The sequence below is a fragment of the Lepidochelys kempii genome, chromosome 15, assembly GCF_965140285.1.
Source record: "Lepidochelys kempii isolate rLepKem1 chromosome 15, rLepKem1.hap1, whole genome shotgun sequence".
NCBI lineage: Eukaryota > Metazoa > Chordata > Testudines > Cheloniidae > Lepidochelys > Lepidochelys kempii.
In genome coordinates, this window is record NC_136394.1 from 13,000,400 (window position 1) to 13,025,332 (window position 24,933).

Consider the following 24,933-nt stretch of genomic DNA (forward strand, 5'->3'; position numbering starts at 1 on the left):
ATTACCCAGTACCTCCAGTGCAGCTGTTTCTGGGGAAATAAGGCGCTGACTACTGGGAAAGCAAATGGTTTCTGTTGCACCTAGGAATAGGATAAAAGACCCCTTCTGAGTACTCTCCATGTCGTACCACTTAGAGTGGGTTGTGCCTACATTGGTATGTTGCCTCTAGCGGGACAATGTGCTCAGAATGTCAGGATTGAAGGTGTATATCATGCAGGTCGATGGCTACCCCATGACCTTGCACAGAGGGAGGGCAGCTGCTTATTCTTCGGGTACCTTCGCTCTTCCACAAGTGACAATAGCTGGGGATAGTTAAAGTGTAATTGTGTCTTTGAATTGCTTTGATTCCAGAATTTGAAAACAGAGCGTTTCTCCTGTGAAGTCATTGCCAGACATTTATCATTTATTTAATCTTAAATCAAGTTCTGTACCTGGGGCTTTTCCTGACCCTGCCTCCTCTACTCTCTGTGGAACTACTTACTTGCTACAATGTGAAGTAATCTACCCTAGATGCTCGCTGTGTTAATTACTGCATCTTGGCCTGCTCCTTTTGAAGAAGGATGGGGCAGCTCTTGCAAAACTGTTCGCTGGCTTAAAATCTTAGTAAAAGGAGCAGGGTTTGAAGGGCTCTGTGCTTATAAACTGGAACAATGGTGATGCTATATTAATAGTAAATAGAATTATCTGGGCCGAGGGGGTGGAGCTCTGTTAACAGAGGAGGAGGGAGAATTCTGTAATTGTTCTAAAATGCTAGAATCCCTGATCTGCTCCTTGTAATCGATGCTCAGCATGAAGACCCAAAGACTCTTGGAGGGACACAATGAAGTAGTGATGGAATCAATAGACTATACCTGTGAATGAAAAATAAATCTAGGGTAGGGAATACTTGCACTTGCTGCAGATCAGTAGGGCCAGGGTTGTTAGCTAATTGGTTGACTGAGCTACTGGCAATTAGGTTTGAATAGCCAGGGAGACCTGATTTAAAAACCAGAAGGGGGGAAGGGGGCGACTTTCTGTGAGGGGAAAGGAGGAAAAAAGAGCAATTCTGGTAACTGCCATCCAGTAAATCGAACTTTGGTCTCTAGTGAAAAAAAACAAACAGTGGCTCAGCTCCTGCGAGCAGGAATGTTTGTTTCCATTATTCCCCAGGCGCTCTCATGAGCAGGAAGTTGCAAGAGACCAGCTACGCCAGACAGCAATGAGCTTTTTAATGTTGATCGAATTACAAACTGTTGACTGATGGGTCTCAGGGATGTAACAGAGTTGGAGTCTGTCACAGCATTTGATAGGGCTCCCCAAAGTTAACTGAGACGGATGGCATCTGAGCACTGTCCCACTGACCCTGAGGACTCTTACTCTCACGCGACTGCAAGAACAGGCATGCCCAATGATTTCATTATGCTTTTTGGCGTGGGGGTGAGTTTTGAAAGACAAAAGGGGCAATTAGGCTCCCAGGTCCTAACTAAGGCAATGAGAGTTGGGTGCCCATCTGCCCAGGGTGCCTTTGAAAAGCTCCTCGCTATCTACCTCCCTTCCAGACGGAGTAGGCCGAGTCTCTAATTTCTCTGAATGGAATGCACCTTTGGTGTCCTTCAGTTGCTCTTCCCTGGACCTCCTCTGCTTCAATTGGGAGTCGAGAGAGGAGACTAGCGGTGAGAACCCAGAGTGTGAAACTAGTTAGGTGGACATTCATTTCCAGTGTATTTGAAACAGGCTGCTGGAAGCAGCCCACTGGTACCAGGTTCAGCGATTGCCTGTAGGCCCCGTGGGGATTGCCTGCTCATAGTGTCTCTCTCCTCAGAAAGATGAAGAAGCGCTATTTGATAGTTGGGATTCTGACTGGCTTCCTGGTGGGCCTGGTCCTTTTCTTGGGGTTTTTCTTCGGACTGCGCTCAGCTCTGCAGCCCCCAGCGCAGGATGGACATCTCTACAAGAAAGCAGCTGTAGCCACGGATGCTGGGCCGTGCTCAATAATTGGAAGGTATCTCTCTTTACTCGTGTCCGTACATTCTCTTAGCTATTGTTACAAAGTCAAGGACCCAAACTCTTCTATTTGCGTTCGCTCAGGAACTGCTCTGCTAGCTCTCTGCCTGTGGCATGTGCTAGTGCTCTGTAATCTGTCATTAAGGTCAGGATACCAAAACGGAGGAGTCTTGCAATGCTTGGTTTGCTCTCCATGCCTGGGAAACATGGTTGCTGGCAATCTAAGCTATGTACAATGGGTCCACAAGGATGGGAATCGCCTAAATGACTGAAATAAACTTTTCAAGCTGCTTTTAAAATCCATTTTTCCAGTCTCCATGGGGATTTTCAGTGGCCAATTCCCACTTTACATTTAAATGGGAACTGGACATCTAAATGCCATAGGCAGCTCTGGAAAACCTCAGCAGGGTTTTCAAGCTGATCTTAATGCAGATCTGTCCAGCCCACACCAGCAGGAGATGGCTGCTTTTTAAAAATTACTCCGTAAGATGGGGGACGCTCAAGAGTAGAGGATGCTACCAAGGGAGAGCTCAGTCGTCTGCAGGCTTCTTCCCTGTGAAACTGAACCAGGGTGCATCTTTGTCATCTTGAATAAAATGCTGAGAAGGCGACCGGATGCTGCTTCCCTCCTGCCTCTGTGCCGAATCAGGCAACCCCTTGAGAGCCTGGGCACAGAAGGAGGGAGTGGCGGTTGTGATGGGATGCTGAAACAGTCTTATAACGTTCAGCCACTAGGTGATGCCATGGGTAACGATACCTTATCTGAGCCGCTGGCCTCAGAGAGGGCAGCTCATTAAAGTACCTCTTAGACAGAGAACACCTCTCGTGTCTCACTCTATGGCGGAAGCTCTGTGGCCAGTCCACATCTGGTACAAAGGCCTGACTGTCTGTAGCTGCCCTGCGATCGACCCTGTACAAGGAGGTCCTGAAAGTGCTGGAGAAGAGGCCTCTGTGCTGCCGCTGGACTATAATTTTGTTCTCTTTTGCCGGTTCAGGGATATCCTTCAGCAAGGAGGGTCTGCAGTGGATGCTGCAATTGCAGCTCTGCTCTGCGTGGGCCTCATGAATCCTCACAGTATGGGAATCGGAGGGGGTCTCTTCCTCACCATCTACACCAGCACAGGTAAGAGGGTCTGTCATAAATGATGGCAGCACTTCACTTGAGACATGGCTCTGTCTAAAGCAAAGTTGTTAATTCTATCCTAGCACAGGGCGGGTCTGATAGACATCATGCCCTACCAATGCGGGAGTTAGCTCTCAGGGCTTTAGGGCTCTAGTTCAGAGGTTCAGTAACACAAAGCCAGTGTGCTGTGTCTAGAGTGAAGAGCTGATGCCAGCCTTATTCCTTATGTCTTTAAAGGGAAAGTAGAAGTCATTAATGCAAGAGAGGTGGCTCCAAAAAATGCATCCCTGGACATGTTTGGGAACAACACAGAGCTCTCCCTTAAAGGTAAGGAGATGTCAGGTGGTGCTGACATGTTGATTCCAGCCAGTGGATCCTTGGGCTGTTCAAACTTTAGCTACTGTTGCAATATCTCCTGGGTTCAAAGTACTTCTGACTGTTCTGCATCTTGTGGCTGGAGTTGGCCCTACCCAGCCACCTGGGATTCTCACCTTCTCAATTGCCCCAGAAATCTCTTCCTCCTCCTGCTGATTGGTGCTGTGTATCGTCACTTGTCCAGGAAATCAGAAGGTACTGTCTCGTCCAAGACAGTCAGTCACAACAGTGCCCATTGTCTCATTCATACAAAGAGCAATGTAAAAAATCAATCTTAATACACAACTGTTAAGGGGCCATATTTTGTATTGCCATGAACAGCATAACATCTGCCACTGTCGTCCCCATGCTCTGATAGACAAGAGCCCCTGCTGTTAGATCTCACCAATGTTTGTGTTGCCCTGAGAGCCATCACTCGACTGTCTTATTAATGGTGGCTCCAGTTGCAGACCTAGAGGGTCCAGAGGAGAGGCAGAAATTCTCCTGACTGGAAACAGAACCATCTCTAAAAGACATGAAGTAGTTAAACCAACTGACTTCCCAGAGTGCTTTGAGGGACCTAGGAAAGCAAGTTCTTTTGCTGGGGTGCATCTGTATTTGAGCGGGGGGGAGAGAAAAGTCTCTGTGGGGAAAACTGGTATCCGAGGACTATGTTACAATTTGGGGAGGTGCCAATAAAAATGGGACTGTCTAGACGAGGTGCACGTCATTGCACCAACCCATGGACTGAAATCCCATTCGCCTGGGTTACTTGTACAATGCCACATGTCCACACCCAATAGCCATCCCAGTGCAGGTGGATGCAATGAGGGTCCTATGGTTCAGCTCTGGTTGTATTTGTGCCCTTTCCTACAGTCTTTCTCCCTGTTTTTGGATTGGAAGCCATAAGCTGCTTCACCAGTTCAGCTCGCTCCAGCGACGCCATCCCAAGCTGCAGGGCCTCGTGTTGGGTAAAAACCCCAAACCCCTTGCTACCAGCAATTGCTTCAAGAGTTCCCAAACAAGTACAGGGAGTGGCTGGACCAAAGCCAGCTCTGTCACACAGCATGATTGTATGGGTGGGCTGAAGTGTTGCAAAGGCAGGAGATGCGACCACCCATTTCATGCAGGCGATTCCCATCAAACAGCTTCCTTGCTAAGTGAGCATGAGAGCCAGGCAGCGTTTTTCAGACTAAACTCTTCTCTGCCAAAAAAAGCAGTTTTGCATCAACTGAAACTGTTCGAATTCAGGCTGAATTCAGCAAGTAGCTTCAGCTTAAAAAAAAAAAAAAATTCTGCATGCTTTGATTTGACACTTCTGAAATGAAACATTTTGACTTTTCTTCTTGAAACAATGTTTTCATTTAGAAATGTAGCTGGATTTACTTAAATAGTAAATAAACACACAATAAAAAAACCCATATGTTTTGGATTGAATGAAATGTTTTGTTCAAAAACAAAACTTTGTTTTATTTTTGTTTTTTCGGTTTGGTGAGAAACTCAGCTTCCAGTCCAATTTTTTTCTTGGTTTCTCTCCCCCCTCCTCTCCCAGTTTGGCCACTGAAGCAAGAAACCAATTGATTGCTCAGCTCTAGTGAAGACCTGGCCATGGAAGGGGTCCCCTTCACTTCTTATGGAAATGAGTAAATGTAAAGACAACTCTGTCTTTGCTCTTGCTTAGTGTTTGTTGCCCAATGGCCTAATGTATTCCCTGTCTGCTCCAGGGGGCCTGTCCATTGCGGTTCCAGGAGAAATTCGTGGCTATGAAATGGCTCATAAGCGGCATGGCAGATTGCCATGGAATAGCCTGTTTCTGCCCAACATCAAGCTGGCGAGAGAAGGGTTCCCAATTGGGAAAGCTCTAGCAAAAGTCATCAAGTCAAAAGAGAAAGCGATTGAAAGCAACCCCTCACTGTGGTAGGTAGCGCTTTGGAGCCTGCATCGGTGCTATTCTAATTGCCCCTGCTTGGACTGGCAGTAAGCTTTGAATGCAGAAACTTCAGAACCAGCAGTATGAGCCTCTGTCATTTGAGCTCAAGGACAAACCCCCATTCCTGGCTTCTGTGGTAGCTTTGATCTCTTATGTGGACCAGCTACTAGTCTATTAGACAAAAAGAGCCACTCTCCACTAGTGTAGGTTACACTCAAAGTGCTAAGCCTTGAGTTTGTTTTAACTCTGAGGCAGGAGTTCCTTGTGTGTGTTGTTCAGTGAGCATGCATGGCGTTACTGTCTTCATACTTGTGTCTGGGGGACCATGTGAATAGCATGTCTTCTAACTCAGCAGTCCTGGTTTTCTCTTGGAAGCTGTTAGCCTGAATACTGTGCAATTCAAAGCCAAAGATGTCTATGGTGAAGCTCAATGTCTCCGCTGATTCACTCACTCTCTTTTCCTTTCCCCCTCAGTGAAGTGTTCTGCAGAGGAGGAACGATCCTACACGAGGGGGATGTCATCAAGATGCCCAAACTAGCAAACACCTATGAGACTTTAGCCAATGAGGGAGCAGATGCCTTTTACACGGGGAGTCTGGCGCAGCAAATTGTCAAAGACATCAGGGAGGCAGGTGAGAAGCCAAGGGCTTGAGTATCTTTTTTTATACACCCCAAACGTATTCATCAAGAAGAGCTGCAGAAGCTCCGCTTCCATGGATGAAAATCTTTCCTGTGATACCAAGTCTCTGATTTAGCAAAACTTCTTATAATGGCCAAAGAAAGTGAAACCCATTAGCAGCTGGCTGAAGTTGAGTCATTGGTTATAAGTCAGTAGTCATGGGGCTGATGATTTAGAGCAGTGGTTCTCAACCTTTCCAGACTACTGTACCCCAATCAGGAGTCTGATTTGTCTTGCATACCCCAAGTTTCACCTCACTTAAAAATTACTCGCTTACAAAATCAGACATAAAAATGCAAGTGTCACAACACACTGGAACTGAAAAATTGCTCACTTTCTCATTTTTACCATATTACTATAAAATAAATCCACTGGAATATAAATATGGTACTTAAATTTCAGTGTATAGTATATAGAGCAGTAAAAACTAGTCACCGTCTGTATGAAATGTTAGTTTGTACTGCGTTTGCTAGTGCTTTTTATGTAGCCTGTTGTAAAACTAGGCAAATATCTAGATGAGTTGATGTACCCCCTGGAAGACCTCTGCATACCCTCAGGGGTATGCATAACCCTGGTTGAGAACCACTGATTTAGCGTCTTATTGGAGATAAGCATTTTTTTGGGGAGAATTTTTTGTGCCCGATTTAAATTTAATCTTGGGGGAACAATAAAACAGTGTAGACTCTTTTCCAGCCAGTAAATAACCTTAAGTGAAATCTCTGATCCAAAGATCTTTTGCTTTTAGACTCATGGGAAGTACTGACTTCCCATAGCAGATCAGGTTCTGCTGTCTAATCTGAGATGCAACCACTGATAATAGTTTATACCTAAAAACATAGGCCCAAACCATGTGGCCTTAATCTGTTCTGTCTGTGGGAATAGGGCTCTTACCCTCTGTAGGCCACTAAATGGTGACAGAAGCATAGGCTTAGCTAGTACCTTGTACATAGCTCTGGAATTCACAGAACCGTAGTAACCCACCTATTGTGTTTGTCCTCCTGGAGCAGTGAATTCCTCCAGCTGACTATATACTGTTTTTTGTTTGTTTGTTTTTAAGCAATTCCTTCAATTGGTTGTAAATGCTCTAACACTTAACATCACTGAGTTGTGTTCCCCCCCCCCGACCCCGCCCCATTCTTGTATTATGGGATAATGATCCACAGCTTATAGCGCTTTTCATCAGATCTCAAAGCACTTCACAAAGTACAATGGGGAACTTGAGGGACAGAAGGGGTAAGAGGAATGGCTTGGTTTTGACAACATCAGTACATAGAAGCCACCAGTCTCTTCTGTCTTATCCTTTCTGTGCTCAGTCTAATCACCTTCATTGCCCTTCTCAGGAGCTCTGTCAGTTTTTACTGTATTTTTCTTAAGATGAGGTGATCAGAATTGGATGCAGCCTCTAGATAGGCCTGGGCCACCTTTGCATGTCCTGTCCCTCTTCTGTCACTTATCAGCCACATCTCTGAACACCTAGGGCCAGGGACACCTAGTTTACCCATTTTCCTTCAGTTCTGTCTGGGGGCCTGTCAGCTCGTGGGGGTAAAACTCACAAGAGTTTGTCTAGCTCACACCATGCTCAGCACTCTGGTGCCTGAACTGCCAAAGTCCAGTTTATCAAAAGTGCTTGGCACCCACAACTGGGGCCTGCTCTTCAGAACTGCTCTGCACCCCACCTCCCTTGTTCTCAGTGGGAGCTGCTGGGTGCTGAGCTTTCTTGAAAATGTGGCCATAGGTTCTAAAGTGCCCTTGAGCTAAAATAAATTAAAATCACTCACTGTTTCTCACCTGGGTGTATGGTCCACCTGGCTGGGCTCCCTCAGGAATGCTCTCTGACCCTCTGAATGCATCCCTTTCAGGGGACGTAATACAGCATGGATGAGGCTCCCCAAAAGCAGGGAGGGTAGAGACAAATAATCCCTGTTCACGGAGTGTTGGCCACCTCTTTCCTTCACTGCACTCTGAAAACCCTGCATCAGTTCCCTTCCTGTGAGGCTGGAAACAGACAGTGCCAAGTACTCTGCTTGTGGGGGGCATAAAGCAACTGCATGCATCCACCCCAGCATTTTTCCTCCTTGTAAAACAAGAGGATTCTGTGGCTCGCTCCTGGATGTTACCAGTCTCCCACAACGAGAGAAGCAGATGGCCAGAATCCTGGCTGGTATAAGTCAGTCCAAGAGTGATGCAGATTTTTACAAGCTGGGGATATGGCCCTGAGTCAGAAAGGGATAAACCCATCTCCATTCACACATCCCCTTAACTCAGTAAATCTGTGGAATCTCACTGGTTAGATCACAGTCATGGTGAGTCCACTGTATTCCCACCACTGGCAGTCACAGCAAGGATGGGGAAGGGGGAAGATAGGTTCTTCCTCCTACTGGAGATCATGTAAACCCAGGGCCACAAATGGCTTTTCTCTCTGTTCTAGGGGGCATCATTTCAATGGAGGACCTAAGAGACTATACTCCAATCCTGAGTGAAAATCCTTTAAACATCACAATCGGGGAGTTCACCATGTACACACCCAGTGCCCCCGTGAGTGGCCCGGTGCTAGCACTCATCCTCAACATACTGAAAGGTAAGAGCAAGCCTCAGTGATCCACACTGTGACAGGCGATAGCAGCCTTGGGATTCCCAAAGACTGCGGCTGTTCAGCTGACTTGCTCTGCCATAGCAATCCTCGGTAGATAAACAGCAGCATTCTTAATCGACCTCAGTTCTGAAGTGGCGAGTGACAGAAGGCTGTTAGCAGAACACTTTGTACATCTGGGAATCAGCCCTCTAATTCCATAAATGTAGGGTATGGCCTTAGCATATGAAAGAAAAGGCTCAAGAATGAAAAAGATTCTCTTGATGGGTGTCCTCTGATACCTGCATGTGTGGAAGTGAAAGGGACACTGCTCTTTGAAATGTGCTTACCTGCCATTCTTGCAAGTAACACCTAAGGTCACTCTAACAGAAACTAGAGGACATGTTCTCTTTGAGGTGCTTACAGCAATCTGTATTGTCAGTGCCTGTTTTTTCCGAATGGGTCTTCCATGCAGCAACAGCAGAAAAGGAAAAACTAATGGTGACCGTCAGCCCCCAAGCAGTGGCTGTTGGGGCTCAGAGGCTGGGGCAATGCCTGCTTCTGAGTCTTTTCTTAAAATTACTAGATTTCAAGTTGACCATCTTTCAGAGCCAGTTCCTGGTTGCCACCCACTGGCCATGTGCTTTCAGATGTGCTCACAATGTACTATCTACTATTGCCAGGATTTAATTTCTCCAGTGACAGCATCACGACCATGGAGAAAAAGGGTCTGACTTACCACCGCATTGTGGAGGCCTTCCGCTTTGCGTATGCCAAGAGGACTTTACTGGGAGACCCAGCATTTGTCAACGTTACGGAGGTAAATAGCAGAGAAGTCACTGTATTCCCTGTCCTAAAAGCAAGATCTTTCTGCATGTCCAAAGCATTATGAAAGCCAAGTGGCGACTGGCTTTCAGCTTCCAGCAGGGGACCCCTGATAGTTCCAAGGACACTTTAGAATTCTGTTTGCCATCCGCAAGTTGATGAAACACAGATCTGAATCCAAATACAAAGCCATATGTTACCACTGATCCATGGCTGACCTGCCAGGGATATAAAAAGGAATTTCCCCTAGTGTTTGTGGGCAGTGTGCAGCCATTGGTTTGCCAGTAGAATTTACAAAATATAGATAATGCTTTGCACTTCCATAGCATGTTATGTGTTCAACACGCTATACAGACAATAACAGACTATGAACAAGGATAACTCCACTTGTCTGCCTACCTCACGGGGATGGTGACAAGGGACTTCCATAAAGTGTTTTGACAATGAAAGACGTGAACTGGCCTCAGTGATATTAATGTCAGTGTGTATAGCCTTCTCTTTATGACAGCTTGAAATGCTAGCAGCATGGGGGTTCAGCTTTCTGTAAGGAACAAAGAATTTCAGACAGTTTTCAAGGTCTGATGTGAGCCATCTCACATGGGTTCCAGCATTCTCTAATTAAATCTTTAATTGAAACTTATTGGTAGCACTGAGCTGAATTTGTCTCTCCCAACAGGTGATCAGGAACATGACCTCTGAGTTCTTTGCAGATAACCTACGGGGGAAAATCAATGACAACGCAACCCATACAGTCGACTACTATGAGCCAGAGTACTACATTCCAGATAATGCCGGTACATCCCATCTCTCCGTCGTGGCTGATGATGGCAGTGCTGTGTCCGCCACCAGCACCATCAACCAATAGTATGAGTTCAGACGTTACTCCCATGTAGGCCTCTGCCGCCTTCATAGTGGTTCTGTGGTTGGTATCAACATCACTGGACTGGTATCTCCATAGTGGGTTAGTCGTTGGTAGAGGAATTGCCGACTGGAACTCCCTTTACTGGAGTCGTGTAGGTACCACTGTTCTGGTAAGACTGGAACTGGACTTCTAGATTCTATACTTTTCGCTGGTCTAGTCCTGCCAGGTGCTGAGCACCCTCCACAGTCATTGAAATCCGTGGGAGCTGAGGGCACGTTACAGGTCAGGCCCCTAATGCTGAGTCCCACGCTATTGAGTAGGACACATAAGATCTAAGGCCTCCATTATGCTGCATTCAAGCCCACTCTTGTTTAATTTTGCCGTGACCTATTCCAACCCCTCTGTCCCTGAGCTTTGCCGTCTGGGAATCCCCTACCGCACTCAAGTACCTCTTTTCAATTAATGTTTCCTTAAATTGTCAGACTCTTCCTGTTCCTTTCTTTCCTTCTGTCATCACAAAGGAAGTATAGTTACTTCAGCTGCTCTCCCCATTATCGGCACACTAAGTGTTGCACTGTTGTTGGCTATTAAGAGAGTTCTTTAGTTAGTGAACAGAGGCTTTATCCTTATTTACCAGACTGCAGCCAGGTTGGCCTTTCGTCCCCCCTGCTCAGAGTGAATCTTTCCTGCCTGATTCTCCTGGTGAGCTCAAATCCAACCTATCAAAATGCCTGTGACGTGTCAAGTGTTGGGCTGTGGCATCACTGAATGAATCGGGTGCGAGACACTAGCGGGTTATAAAGACGATTGCAATTTATTCAGTTGCCGAGTGATTTAATCAGTAATGAGAAAATGTAAACAAAGTACATGATGCTGCTGTGGCGTTCTGGTGAAATACTGCCTCTGTTCTGGTAGAGATGGGTCTGGATCTGAGCTTGCAACTCAATCCTATCTCCATGATGCATCTCTACCCCAGGGCGGTTTGGATCCGGAGTTCAATCTGCACATTTAGGCATGTTTGGGTATTTGGAGGTTTGGTTTGGCTCTGGTATGGGAAATCTGGGTCCTGATTCTCTGCTGTCCTCACACCTGGGATAGTTACACGTGCAAAGTGTCTGTAAATAGAGTTTCCCATTCATGTTGGTGGCAGCGTCTCCTGTACAGAGAAGGTTACTACACAACGTGAAAGGCAGAGGAGAAATGGTTCCCCCAGGTTAGATCCAGAGGTTGGTTAATGCCCCTCTGTTTGTCTGCCAGGTGCTCTCTGAGTGCAGGCCTGTCTCACTCTGAGATACAATAGTTTCATGTAGGGCTGTCAAGCGATTTAAAAACTTGTGATTAATCGCACTAACAATAATAGAATACCATTTATTAAAATATTTTGGATGTTTCTACATTTTCAAATATATTGATTTCAATTACAACACAGAATACAAAGTATACAGTGCTCATTTTGTATTTATTTTTTATTACAAATATTTGCACTGTAATAAACAAAAGAAATAGTATTTTTCAATTCAAGTACTGTACATACAAGTACTCATACGAGTACTGTAATGCAATCTCTTTATCATGAAAGTTGAACTTACAAATGTAGAATTATGTACAAAAATAACTGCATTAAAAAATAAAACAATGTAAAACTTTAGAGCCTACAAGTCCACTCAGTCCTACTACTTGTTCAGCCAATTGCTCAGACAAACAATTTTGTTTATATGTGTGGGAGATAATGCTGCCCTCCTCTTGTTGAAAGTGAGAACAGACGTTTGCATGGCACTGTTGTAGCAGGCGCTGCAAGATCTTTATGTGCCAGATGTGCTAAAGATTAATATGTCCCTTCATGCTTCAACCATCATTGCAGAGAGCATGCATCCATGCTGATGATGGGTTCTGCTTGATAACGATCCAAAGCAGTGCGGATAGATGCATGTTCATTTTCATCTTTTGAGTCAGATGCCACCAGCAGAAGTTTGATTTTCTTTTTTGGTGGTTTGGGTTCTGTAGTTTCTGCATCTGAGTGTTTCTCTTTTAAGACTTTTGAAAGCATGCTCCACACCTCATTCCTCTCAGATTTTGGAAGGCACTTCAGATTCTTAAACCTTTGGGTCGAGTGCTGTAGCTATCTTTAGAAATCTCACATTGGTACCTTCTTTGTGTTTTGTCACATCTGCAGTGAGAGTGTTCTTAAAATGAACAACATGTGCTGGGTCATCATCCGAGTCTGCTATAACGCGAAATATATGGCAGAATGCCGGTAAAATAGAGCTGGAGACATACAGTTCTCCCCCTAAGAGTTCAGTCACAAATTTAATTAATGCGTTTTTTTTAACGAGCATCATCAGCATGGAAGTATGTCCTCTAGAATGGTGGCCAACACATGAAAGGGCATATGACAGTTTAGCAGATCTGGCACGTAAATACCTTGCAATGCTAGTTACAAAAGTGCCATGCGAACGCCTGTTCTCACTTTCAGGTGACATTGTAAATAAGAAGAGGGCAGCATTCTCCCGTAAATGTAAACAAACTTGTTTGTCTGAGCAATTGGCTGAACAAGAAGTAGGACTGAGTGGACTTGTAGGCTCTAAAGTTTTACATTGTTTTGTTTTTGAGTTCAGTTATGTAACAAAAATAGACATTTGTAAGTTGCACTTTCATGATACAGAGATTGTACTACAGTATGTGTATAAGGTGAATTTAAAAATACTGTTTCTTTTATCATTTTTACAGTGCAAATATTTGTAATAAAAAATAATATAAAGTGAGCACTGTATACTTTGTATTCTGTGTTGTAATTGAAATCAATATATTTAAAAATGTAGAAAAACATCCAAAAATATTTAATAAATGTATTTGGGATTCTATTGTTTAACAGTGCGATTAAAACCACGATTCATTGTGATTAATTTTTTTAATCGCGATTCATTTTTTTGAGTTAATCACGTGAGTTAAATGCGATTAATCAACAGCCCTAGTTTCATGTAATCTACAATTTACCTGAAGCTTGTCCTTGACCTAGAGTCTGGGTTTGACGTGCCTTCCCTTCTGCTTGTTCTATTTAGCTTTGGCTCAGAAGTTCGCTCCAACGTGAGTGGAATCATATTTAACGATGAGATGGATGACTTCAGTTCACCTTACATCATCAATGGCTTTGGAGTCCCTCCCTCTACTGCAAACTTCATCGAACCAGGTAGCACTTCACGCCCTCTCCTTAGCCAGTATCATGGCTGCCTTTTGCATACCAAAGTGATGCTGACTGCCAGCTAAAGAGCAGCATCCCCTGACCTCTCACTGACTCTGTACTGACATGACTGACATCATCCTCTGACCTCTCACTGAGTCGAGGTCCCTGTCACATGTTGGAAACACCTATGTTCTGTATACTGCATCACTGATAAAAGCTCATTAACTACAGATCACGTTTCCTTACTGTGATCTGTATGCATTGGCTGGCTGAGAGGAACACAAGCATTTGTAGTGTTGAGGAAAACACCTGGGACTTGCTTATCCCCAGCTGTCTGAAGCCCTCACAAAGGTGAGCTCAAAAATCACTCCAAGTGCAATGCTCCACAACTGCAGGAGAGCCTTGGACATCGCTGATCAGGGAGGCAGTAAGAGTGAATGTGGGAGGCCCTGGGAGCGGTGCACACCATGCAGCATTCCAACAATCTGCGGGCTGCAAGTAATTTGCATAAATATTTAAAATGCATTTGTGTCCGTGTGTATGTTCTTCCTCCCCCACGATACCTTTGGAATACAGCTCTGAAAAAAATACACTGTCTTTTTCTAACCTTTAAACCCAGGTCTCTTCCTTTTGCTTCCCTGGTTTCCATTTTTTTACAGGTGAAGTGGAGTCAGAGGTACACTCCCCTTTATGTAAAAGCTGCCTTTTGCCAATGACAAGGGTGGATCATGGGGCAATGAAGATGAGATGGAGGCAGCCTGGCTTCCTCAGGGGGCAATTTAAAGGAACTGGGGCTCCCAGCAGTGGCTGGAGCCCCAGGCCTTTTAAATTGCCTCCAGAACCCCGCTGCTGGAGCCCTGGGGTAGCAGCTGCGGGGCTCCAGCGGCTCTTTAAAGCCCTGGGGTAGCGTCTCCGGCAGCTATTTAAAGCCCTGGGGTAGCAGCTCCAGGGCTCCCCTGCTTCTACCGCCCAGGAAAAAGCTGTCACCCTAGTGCTCTGTTTCCTCTGATAAAGGCTGTTGCTGTCCCTCTTTGGGCACTGCAGTGATAGGGGGTATGTGTGGTCTAGATACAGAGAAGTGCAAAATTCAGACACTAACTTTGAATGCCCTATGGTTTTGCCCTTTTTATTTACAGACAGAAGGGCTCAACTGAGCAATTGGGATCTGGGATTCTGAATTCAACCTCTAAAGCACAGCCATGTTGGGCAGGATCTATAAAGATGCTCAGACCCACTGCAGTGCTGCTTTTGTGGTCCATTCTGCTTCCTGCTTATGTTTTCTCTCTGTAAATATTTATGCTACAGTGGCTCTGAATCACCTGAGCAGCCCGGTATACTGGGGTGATCTCCTGTGTCCCGTTCAACCAGGTTTAAAGGCAGTATTGTATGGGTAAAGCCTAACATGCTAAGGAATCTGGCTGTCTTTCACTGCAGTATTTTGAGACACCAATGTCCAATTTCTCCAGGAGCCCCCACTACCCCAGGGCTCTGGGGGCTATTTAAAGGACCAGGGCGGTAGAAGCAGGGGAGCTGCAGGCCCTTTAAATAGCCCCCCCAGAGCCCTGGGGTAGCGGTGGGCTCCGGGGGCTATTTAAAGGGCTGGGGCTCCAGCTGCCTCTGCCGCCCTGGTCCTTTAAATAGACGCTGGAGCCCCGCCGCTTCCCCAGGGCTCCGGCGGCTAATTAAAGGACCAGGGCAGTAGAAGCAGGGGAGCCCCGGGCCCTTTATACTCCCTGGAGCCCCAGGCTGCTGCTGCTACCCCGGTTGGGGGGGGTAGGAGAAAGGGGGGCACTTACCTTACAGGGTGGGCTGGGGCTGGCTCTGACCCCCCATCAGCCCCGCCCCTTCCGCCCTAGGTCCCGCCCCTTCCGGGGGCCAGAGCTGGTCCCAGCATACCTGTAAGTCACTCGACTTACTTTCACCCCTGGATGGGGGGCCAGGGGTTTAGTGCAAGGGATCCTCCCCAATCAGATCTAGAGCTACAGAGGTTCTCACCCAGACAGGAAAGTGACCAGGAAGGGCCCATTCCTCAAGGATGAATTCTGAAGCGGACCCCTGGCCTCCAGTGTATGGGTGCACACATCTGGATAGCTGGCACACTGAGGTGTGCCCATATGTCAGGGACCAGCTTAAAGCCCTTGTAGTTCTCACTCCCACCCCCTCTACAAAGCCAACGACAGGGGAGAATCCCCTTGGCAGCTGAAGAGAGAGACTTGTGCGCTGAATCAGCAGATCTGGGATCTGCAAAAGACCATCGGTAGCAGTGTTCTGTATTTCTAGCCTAAGCAAGCTATGGCGGTGTGGGCTCAGATGCTGAGCATGTAATTAAGTACAAGTTAATGTCTGTGTGCACTCTTACAGGTAAACGGCCCCTGTCCTCCATGTGTCCATCAATCCTAGTGGATAAAACAAATAAGATCAAGATGGTGGTTGGTGCCTCTGGAGGAACAAAAATCACCACAGCAACAGCACTGGTATGTGTCACTGTGGGATGGATAAGGAGACAGATAGTAGAGGCCAGACAAGGTTGGAGAGGTGGCTGAGTCACTCCATCCTGCTTCTCATTGGGAAGGCTCCCATGAGATTGCCTTGAGATTCATAAATTTTAAGGGTAGAAAGAAACATTTTGACGATCTAGTCTCACCCCCTACAAAATGCAGACCCTCACCCAGTAATTTCTGCATCAAGCCCATAACGTCTGTGTGAACTATAGCATATATTTTAAGACATCATCTGGATATAAAGACTGCAAATTATGGAGAATCCACAGCCGCCCTGTGTAAGTTCTTCCAGTGGTTACTTGCCGTCACTGTTAAAAACCTGCACCATAATACTAGTCTGAATTTGTCATTTCCAACCATAGGATCCCATTTTGCCTTTTCCTGTTTGGTTAAAAAGCCACTTACTGACTAATCTCTTCCCCATGTAGGTAGTAATAGACTGTGATCAAGTCACCTCTTAACCTTCTCTTGGAGTAAACTCAATGGAGAGATTTAGGAAGCTCAGTCTATGAGGAGTTTCAGAGTAGCAGCCGTATTAGTCTGTATTCGCAAAAAGAAAAGGAGTACTTGTGGCACCTTAGAGACTAACAAATTTATTTGAGCATAAGCTTTTGTGAGCTACAGCTCACTTCATTGGATGCATTCAGTGGAAAATACAGTAAGGAGATTTATATACACACAGAACATGAAAAAATGGGTGTTACCATACACACTGTAAGGAGAGTGATCACTTAAGATGAGCTATTACCAGCAGGAGACTGGGGCGGGGCGGGGGGGAGAGACACCTTTTGTAGTGATAATCAAGGTGGGGCTATTTCCAGCACTTAACAGGAACATCTGAGGAATGGTGGCGGGGGGGGGGGGGGAGAGGAAGAAACATGAGGAAATAGTTTTACTTTGTGTAATGACACATCCACTCCCGGTCTCTATTCAAGCCTAAGTTAATTGTATCCAGTTTGCAAATTAATTCCAATTCAGCAGTCTCTCGTTGGAGTCTGTTTTTGAAGCCTTTTTGTTGTAATATTGCAACCTTTAGGTCTGTAATCGAGTGACCAGAGAGATTGAAGTGTTCTCCGACTGGTTTATGAATGTTGTAATTCTTGACATCTGATTTGTGTCCATTTATTCTTTTACAATGCCGTAAGCTTTTGGAGGCATTTAAAAAGGCTACTTTAAAAAGCATCTGTGTGTCCGTACAACCCACTGTTGTTTACACTAAGCACCGTACTTGTGTACATTTCTGAGCACGTGAAAATTTGTATCTGTCTCTTTGCATTTTCCTGAGTGCAAAAGGGTGAATTTTTTTTAGGCTGCTGAAAGAGTTAGTGGGTCAATAACACTTGGTTAGCAAATACAATAGTCTACTATCCTTGGAGGTAAGGAATCCAAATCAGATTTGGTACAATGTTACAAGCTTCTGAGGTAGCTTTCATGGTGTGCCCTGCTTTGGGGTGATAACGGTCCAAGTACATTTTAACAGAAGACCAGCAGAGGCTGCTGTTGAGCCTCATTCAGTATAACTTATTGACAATTAAGGGGACAATCTAGGTCACTTACCTCACAGGCATGCAAAGTTATTAACTTATCCAATATTTATGTTTCTGAGAGCTACATGGTTTGCGTGGGAACTGCTCCTTCATGCATTTCTCCACATGCAGGACTCTCAAATGGCAGCTGTGCTGCACAGCTACAGTTCACATTTACTGGAACTCTGAATGCATCTGATGAAGTGAGCTGTAGCTCACGAAAGCTTATGCTCAAATAAATTGGTTAGTCTCTAAGGTGCCACAAGTCCTCCTTTTCTATTTACTGGAACTCTAACTTGGCTTAATTTGAGTCCACTTTAGAAATGTGGATCCTCATGATTCACTGTACAAACTTCTTACAGAAGCAGCCTTACGAAGTGTTTATGGTTATCACAGGAAGAAGCTGTCACCCTAGTGCTCTGCTTCCTCTGATAAAGGCTGTTGCTGTCCCTCTTTGGGCACTGCAGTGATAGGGGGTATGTGTGGTCTAGATACAGAGAAGCGCAAAATTCAGACACTAACTTTGAATGCCCTACAGTTTTTCCCTTTTTATTTAGAGACAGAAGGGTTCAGCTGAGCAATTGGGAACTGGGATTCTGAATTCCACCTCTAAAGTACAGCCGTGTTTTGGCAGGATCTATAAAGACACTTAGACCCATTACAGTTCTGCTTTTGTGGTCCATTCTGCTTCCTGCTTAAGTTTTTTCTCTGTAAATATTTATGCAGTAGTGGGTCTGAATCTCCTGAGCAGCCCTGTATACTGGGGTGATCTCCTGTGTCCCGTTCAACCAGGTTTAGGGGCAGTATTGTATGGGTAAAGCCTAACATGCTGAGGAATCTGGCTCTCTTTCACTGCAGTATTTTGAGACACCAATAACCGATTTCTCCAGGTGCAGGTCATGTACTAATGCTGCGGCTTTCTGCTTCATCCAGACAATCATCAAATCCCTCTGGTTCGGGTACGATATGATGAAGGCTGTGGAAGACCCTCGATTTCATGATCAGCTGTTTCCCAGTGTCACAGAGCTGGAGCAGAATGTAGAGCAGGTCTGTCTTCTCTGGGAAGGATTGGGGTTGGGGGTATGATGTCACACATGATCCTGGTCTCCGCAGGCACCGTGGGAATGTCTTCCCTTTGTTCCATTGCATAATGTTTGTCTGTTTATGAACATAAGAATTAAAGCTGGGCAAAGCTTTGGCCTTAGTCCACAACAAGGAGTTCAAGGGCCCACTCATGGGGGTTTGCACTTGGAATTTTGGCTGCAAACAAAGCTGGAAATGCCAGTACTACAGAGCTGCCCTTGGATTTGCCTGGAGGGAATTTAATGCTGTCCTTGGCCCTGCATAGCTTAAAAACTTTTTAAAATACTCAGCCTGGGCTTGGCATGAAGTTTGTAATGACTACAAACCCAGTGAATTTCAACAGGCTTTGTCTCTTAATGTATTACTCTCTTCGTGATCCTGAAGAGTTGGGTATGAAGCTGAGTCGTTCTATGGCACCTGAAGGATGGCCAAGGAGCTATTCATTCAGTGCTGAGCCTTGGAAATCCATAGAAAACTTCCACTTACATGGGACCTTTGCTGTCCTGTCAATGCATTGTTACACTGGGGTAAAACCTGCCTTCAGTCTGGATTCAGAATGGCAGATACCACTCCACTCAAGCCAGCAGACCTGCTTCTCTGACTCACTTCTCTGATACACTAATCTGTCACCCTAGTGCTCTGCTTCCTCTGATAAAGGCTGTTGCTGTCCCTCTTTGGGCACTGCAGTGATAGGGGGGTAGGTGTGGTCTAGATACAGAGAAGTGCAAAATTCAGACTTTGAATGTCCTAGGGTTTTTGTCCTTTTTATTTCGAGACAGAAGGGCTCAACTGAGCAATTGGGATCTGGGATTCTGAATTCCACCTTTGTCATAACCATACAGCTAAGGGTAGCATAAAATCCCTCCTTTACCTGTAAGGGATTAAGAAGCTCGAATAACCTGGTTGGCACCTGACCAAAAGGACCAATAGGGAAAGAAGATCCTTTCAAATCTGTGGGGGGAGGGTTTGTTTGTGTGGCCTTTTGTTGTTCTCTCTGGGACAGAGACGGACTAGGGCAGGAAAAACCATCTCCTAAAACCCTACCTGAAATAAGCATCCAAGAATAAAACAATTAAGGAAACGCATTAGTTTATCTTTTGTTTTAGCTTGTGAATTCTTCCCTAAGAGGGAGGTTTATTCCTGTTTTTTGTAACTTTAAAGTTTTGCGTAGAGGGGAATCCTCTGTGTTTTAAATCCTATTACCCTGTAAAATTATCTTCCATCCTGATTTTACAGAGGGGCTTCTTTTACTTTTTATTTATAACAAAGTTTTGTTTTTAAAACCTGATTGGTTTTTAGTGTCCTAAAAACCCAAGAGCTCACCTTGTTTACCTATTTGGTTGGTATATTATTCTCAAGCTTCCCCAGGAAAGGGGGTGAAAGGGCTTGGGGGGGATATTTTGGGGAAACAGGAACTCCAAGTGGTCGTTTTCCTGAATCTTTGTCTAACTCACTTGGTGGTGGCAGCGATACTGTCCAAGGACAAGGAAGAATTTGTACCTTGGGGAAGTTTTTAACCTAAGCTGCTAGAATTAATCTTAGGGGGGTCTTTCATGCAGGTCCCCACATCTGTTCCCCAGTGGGAAGGGAATCCTGACATCCTCTAAAGCACAGCTGTGTTTGGGCAGGATCTATAAAGACCCCCCTAACCCACTGCAGTTCTGCTTTTGTGGTCCACTGTGCTTCCTGCTTATGTTTCCTGTCTATACAAAGCACACCACTGAATTGCACACACCATTTTCCCAAGCTCATACAATGTGCATTCCTTTGCCTTTATCCACATCGAATGTCATCTGCCATTTTGTTGCCCAGTCACAGAGTTTTGTGGGATTCCTTTGTGACCTGCTTTGGCCTTAACTGTCTTGAATAATTGTGTATCATCTGCAAATTTTGCCAACTCATTGTTTATCCCTTTTTCTAGATCATTTATGAAAATGTTGAACAGTATTGGTCCCAGTATAGACCCTTGGGGGACACCACTATTTACCTCTCTCCATTCTGAAAACTGATCATTGTTTATCTTTTAACCAGTTACTGATCTATGAGAGGACCTTCCCTCTTATCCCATGACAGCTTGCTTTGCTTAAGAACCTTTGGTGAGGGAACCTGTCAAAAGCTTTCTGAAAATCTAAGTATACACGATCTCCACTGGATCACTCTTGTTCTCATGCTTGTTGACACCCTCAAGCACTCTATTTAGATTCGTGAGGCATGAGTTCCCTTTACGAACAATCATGTTGACTCTTCCCCAGCAAATCATGTTCATCTATGTGTCTGACAATTCTGTTCTTTTACTATAGTTTCAACCAGTTTGCCCAGTACTGAAGTTAGGCTTGTAATTGCCGAGAGCGCCTCTGGAGCCTTCTTTATAAATTGGTGTCACGTTAGCTATCCTCATCTGGTATAAAAGCTGCTTTAAATGATAGGTTACAAACCACAGTTAGTAGTTCTGCACTTTCACATTTGAGTTCCTTCAGAATTCTTGGGTGAACACCACCTGGTCCTGGTGACTTATTACTATTTAGTTTGTCAAGCTGTTCCAAAACCACCTCTAATGACACCTCAGTCTGAGACAGTTCCTCAGCTTTGTCACCTAAAAAGAATAGCTTAGGTTTTTGGGAATCTTCCTCACATACTCCACAGTCAAGACTGATGCAATAAATTAATTTAGTTTCTCCGCAATGGCTTTACCTTCTTCGAGTGCTCCTTTAGCACCGTGATCGTCCAGTGTACCCACTGACTTTTTGGCAGGCTTCCCGCTTGTGCTGTTACTTTTTGAGTCTTTGGCTAATTGCTCTACAAATTCTTTTTTGGCCTGCCTAATTATACTTTTACACTTGACTTGCCAGAGTTTATGCTCCTTTTCTATTTTCTTCAATAGGATTTAACTTCCAATTATTAAAGGATGCCTTTTTGTCTCTAACTACTTCTTTTACTTGGTTTAGCCATGGTGGCATTTTTTGGTGCCTCTTACTGTGTTTTTTAATGTGAGGTATAAATATAATTTAAACCTCTATTATGGTGTTTTTTAAGTTTCCATGCAGCTTGCGGGCATTTCACTTTTGGGACTGTACCTTTTAATTTCTGTTTAACTATCTGCCTCTTTTTTGTGTAGTTTCCCATTTTGAAATTAAATGCTACTGTGGTGGGCTTATTTGGTGTCCCACCACCTCCACATGGATATTAAATTTAATTATGTTATGGTTGCTTATTACCAAGTGGTTCAGCTATATTCACCTCTTGAACCACATCCTGTGCTCCTTTTAGAATTAAATAAAGAATTGCCTTCTGTCACTTAGTAGCAAAACTCCTTGGAAAGCCGGAGAGAGGAGGTAGCTGGTTGGAGGAGTGGGAGGGTGGAGATGGTGGAACAGGTTTCTGTGTGGAGCTACCAGCAGCAGAGGGGACCTGGCAGTGGGGGCAGCTCAGGGATACAGTATACTTGTGCGTTGCATGTGAGGTACATAGCATATACTGTGTAATCTCTGTCTGCATCCTTCGGTGCCTCTCCTGTTGTGTGTTTACCCCTTCTCTCTACATTCCAGGGCATAGAAGTGGAACTAGAGAAGAGGAAACACGATATCAAGAGGACTAACAGTAGTGCCGTCGTCCAGGCCATTCTGCAGACTGCTGATGGCTGGGCTGCTGTGTCTGATTCCCGGAAAGGTGGCTTCCCAGCAGGCTACTGAACTCACTCAAGTTGCTCTGACAGCCTGCTGTTTTGCGGAACTAGCAACCAGCTTACATGTGGGGAGAGGGAGGCAGGGAATACTTGAGCACTGCAACTCAGGGACTGTCACAGGAAAGAATGAATTTGCCTGTGGTTCTGCTAATAGATCTGGACAGATGTTTTTGAGGGCCATTATTGAAAAGTGCCTTTCAACAGATCAATGTGCTAAGAAAAAGCACAAATCTCCCAGAATACACAGCACCTACCTAAAGGGTCTAGTCCCTACTCCTGCTCACCAGGGATTGAGTGCACAGCATTTGGAAGGTCCAAAGCCCCAGCTGCAGAAACTGTTCCTTTATTTTTCAGCTTTATCCAGCCAGTGGCTGTCCTTGCCTGTCTTCTAGCAGTGACCGCATTCCCAGGAGAAATGTGTGATGGCGTGTGAATGGGATGTAAGGTGCTGGCCACTCTACACTGTAAACTAGTACATCTGAGCTACAGTCTGAAGAGTGATTGGGATAACTCTTCTCCACAGCCTCACCAATTTTTTAAGACTATCGTCTTGCTTCTCATTTCAGGAGTTTGAGGGATGATGGGGTAGCTGAAGAAGTGATGGTGCCAATGTCTTGTTTGTTTTTTATCTGTTCAAAAGTTGTAAAGGGAAGACCGAGGCTACCTGTTTAATTTATGCTGAAAAAGAATTACAGGCCTATGGAGGTAAACATCCCTGCTTTCACCTGTACAGTACACGTGTCCGCAAGGAACCAGGAGGCTCTATATGACTGAGGCTCTGCAGCAATTTGGCTCCTTGGTGCAACTCCTTCACGTCCCAGAGAATAGGCACATCTATCTACCCCCTTATCTATGATGAGTCTTCCCTTCTCCCTGCACCCCAATTTGTCTCTCACGATTATCCTTTCTGACAGCATGCAAGAGTCCAAGGGAAAAAGGAAGGAAGCATTTAAAGCTGAATATCATAGTATAAACCACTGCCACCCAGGGCAGCATGGCATCTTGTCTTTCAGTTACAAAGCATAACTTCTGAGGGGTCAGTTTGGTTATATCACTTTGATGTGGTGTCTAGAAGGTGAAAAAAGAATAAGGGGTGGGGAGGTGCAGGGTGCCCATCCTTAAACTCCAAATTTGATGCAGTTGAATACATAGATTTTTCTTTCTTACCTGCCGCTTACCCCAAAGACTTGAATATTGCAGAAGTTGTGTCTTAGGTGAGTGTGAAGCTGTGGTTTCAGCCAACTGTCGCCCTTGAACTTTTGAGTTGCTTGTGACTTTCAGCCATCTTTATAACGGAAATAAGAACATTCCCCACCTTCAGAGCTCGGGTTCATTCATTTGGATTTGAGATGCAAGGTGGGTAAATAAGGCCCAAGCACCCTCGCTGCCTACTGAAGTCTCCCCACCAGGAAACCCTGTGAAACTGGCAGCCTGCTCCTCTCTCCATTGTCTGTTGGAGTTGGATGAAATCCAAGAACTCAAATATAACTGGTCTAAACAGGATTTTAAAAATCTATTCGGTTGCAATAACTGGTGGCATTAGTAACATAAACAAGACTGCACTGAAAATGAATGTTAACCTGAAGTAGCTCTCTAAAGAACAAGCTCAAGTATTTGTTCACCTGTATTTTAAAACAAGCAACCAAAAACAAAATCCACAATAAAACAACTAAATGAAAGTCAGGTCATTCAGAAAGTATACCCCAAAGGATTTTGGAGCACAATGGCAATTGTGTTCCTAAATCCTTTAGGTGTGGAGCAGGTCAGGAACTGACTTTTTCCTTCGAGAATTTCTGATGAAAACAAATGTTTTTATCAATTGTTGCTGAAAATGCTCAGATTTTGCAGTTACTGAAATTTAATTTCTTAAATGTTTTGGGATGAAAACTTGCTTTTCCAAACTCCTTTTTTTAATGAAAAATGTCAGTTGAATTCATTTCCTGTCCCATTCTATATAGGTCCTTTGGCGACAGGGCAAGATTCTCAAACTTCTTCTACAGTATGTCAAGGTTTAGCTGTCACGGTGTTGCTTTGATAATACAGAAACCGCAATATGAGTTATTTTCTAGCTGACAAACAAGTGCCAAAGTATGGCCTTCAAAGATTTGACCTGAGTTGCACTGATTATGTTTAAAATAAATAAATAAATCCATAACTGTGCACTGACGTGGCATGATTTAAAGTCCCAGTAGAGGAAATTAAGTAGACCTTGGGTACTATTTTGGAATGCACCAGAGCAAATCATTCTAAAATGACTGCTTTAGCGTCTCCAAATCTTTATAATGACACCAGTTTTCTCACAGCACTCTAATTAAAGGAGCCTGATAAGCTCCTTAGCAAGAGTTAGGCTGTTACTATTTCACAGTCATTGTGGTGATTTTCAGACCCACCCCACAATTCAGTGCATAATGCAGGACCCAGGGATCAAGCCATGCGAGCACAGTCCAGGCAAAGACACCCTTGTTTCAGAGGTGAAGTGGAACATGTGGCTGTTCAAAACCGCCTTGCTGCTATTGTAAGAAATGCCCGAATGACTCGGGATGGTAGAGAAATGGAAACCACACTGCTGGTTCCATTCTCTAAGAACTGATCAGTTGGTGGGTGAGGTGGGTGAGGCAGGCTAAAAATTCCCAGC

At 44.8% G+C, this 24,933-nt stretch overlaps 1 protein-coding gene across 6 annotated transcripts in view; it reads left to right on the forward strand.

Moving 5' to 3' along the window:
• The window catches only part of GGT1 (gamma-glutamyltransferase 1), a 62,547-nt gene extending 38,094 nt beyond the window's left edge, over window positions 1-24,453 (forward strand). For 5 of the 6 annotated variants that reach the window (XM_073313700.2, XM_073313702.2, XM_073313703.2 and 2 more), the window contains 12 exons: window positions 1,802-1,981; window positions 2,979-3,106; window positions 3,344-3,433; window positions 5,185-5,377; window positions 5,865-6,022; window positions 8,498-8,647; window positions 9,322-9,458; window positions 10,140-10,327; window positions 13,385-13,512; window positions 15,868-15,980; window positions 18,467-18,580; window positions 22,162-24,453. In XM_073313700.2, coding sequence (XP_073169801.1) covers window positions 1,806-1,981; window positions 2,979-3,106; window positions 3,344-3,433; window positions 5,185-5,377; window positions 5,865-6,022; window positions 8,498-8,647; window positions 9,322-9,458; window positions 10,140-10,327; window positions 13,385-13,512; window positions 15,868-15,980; window positions 18,467-18,580; window positions 22,162-22,305 — 1,719 coding nt within the window. In that variant the 5' untranslated portion in view covers window positions 1,802-1,805 and the 3' untranslated portion in view covers window positions 22,306-24,453. Of the gene's footprint in view, window positions 1-1,801; window positions 1,982-2,978; window positions 3,107-3,343; window positions 3,434-5,184; window positions 5,378-5,864; window positions 6,023-8,497; window positions 8,648-9,321; window positions 9,459-10,139; window positions 10,328-13,384; window positions 14,192-15,867; window positions 15,981-18,466; window positions 18,581-22,161 lie in introns of those variants that run through there. The other variant, XM_073313704.2, reaches the window with a different exon arrangement.
• The last annotated feature ends 480 nt before the right edge of the window (window positions 24,454-24,933 follow it).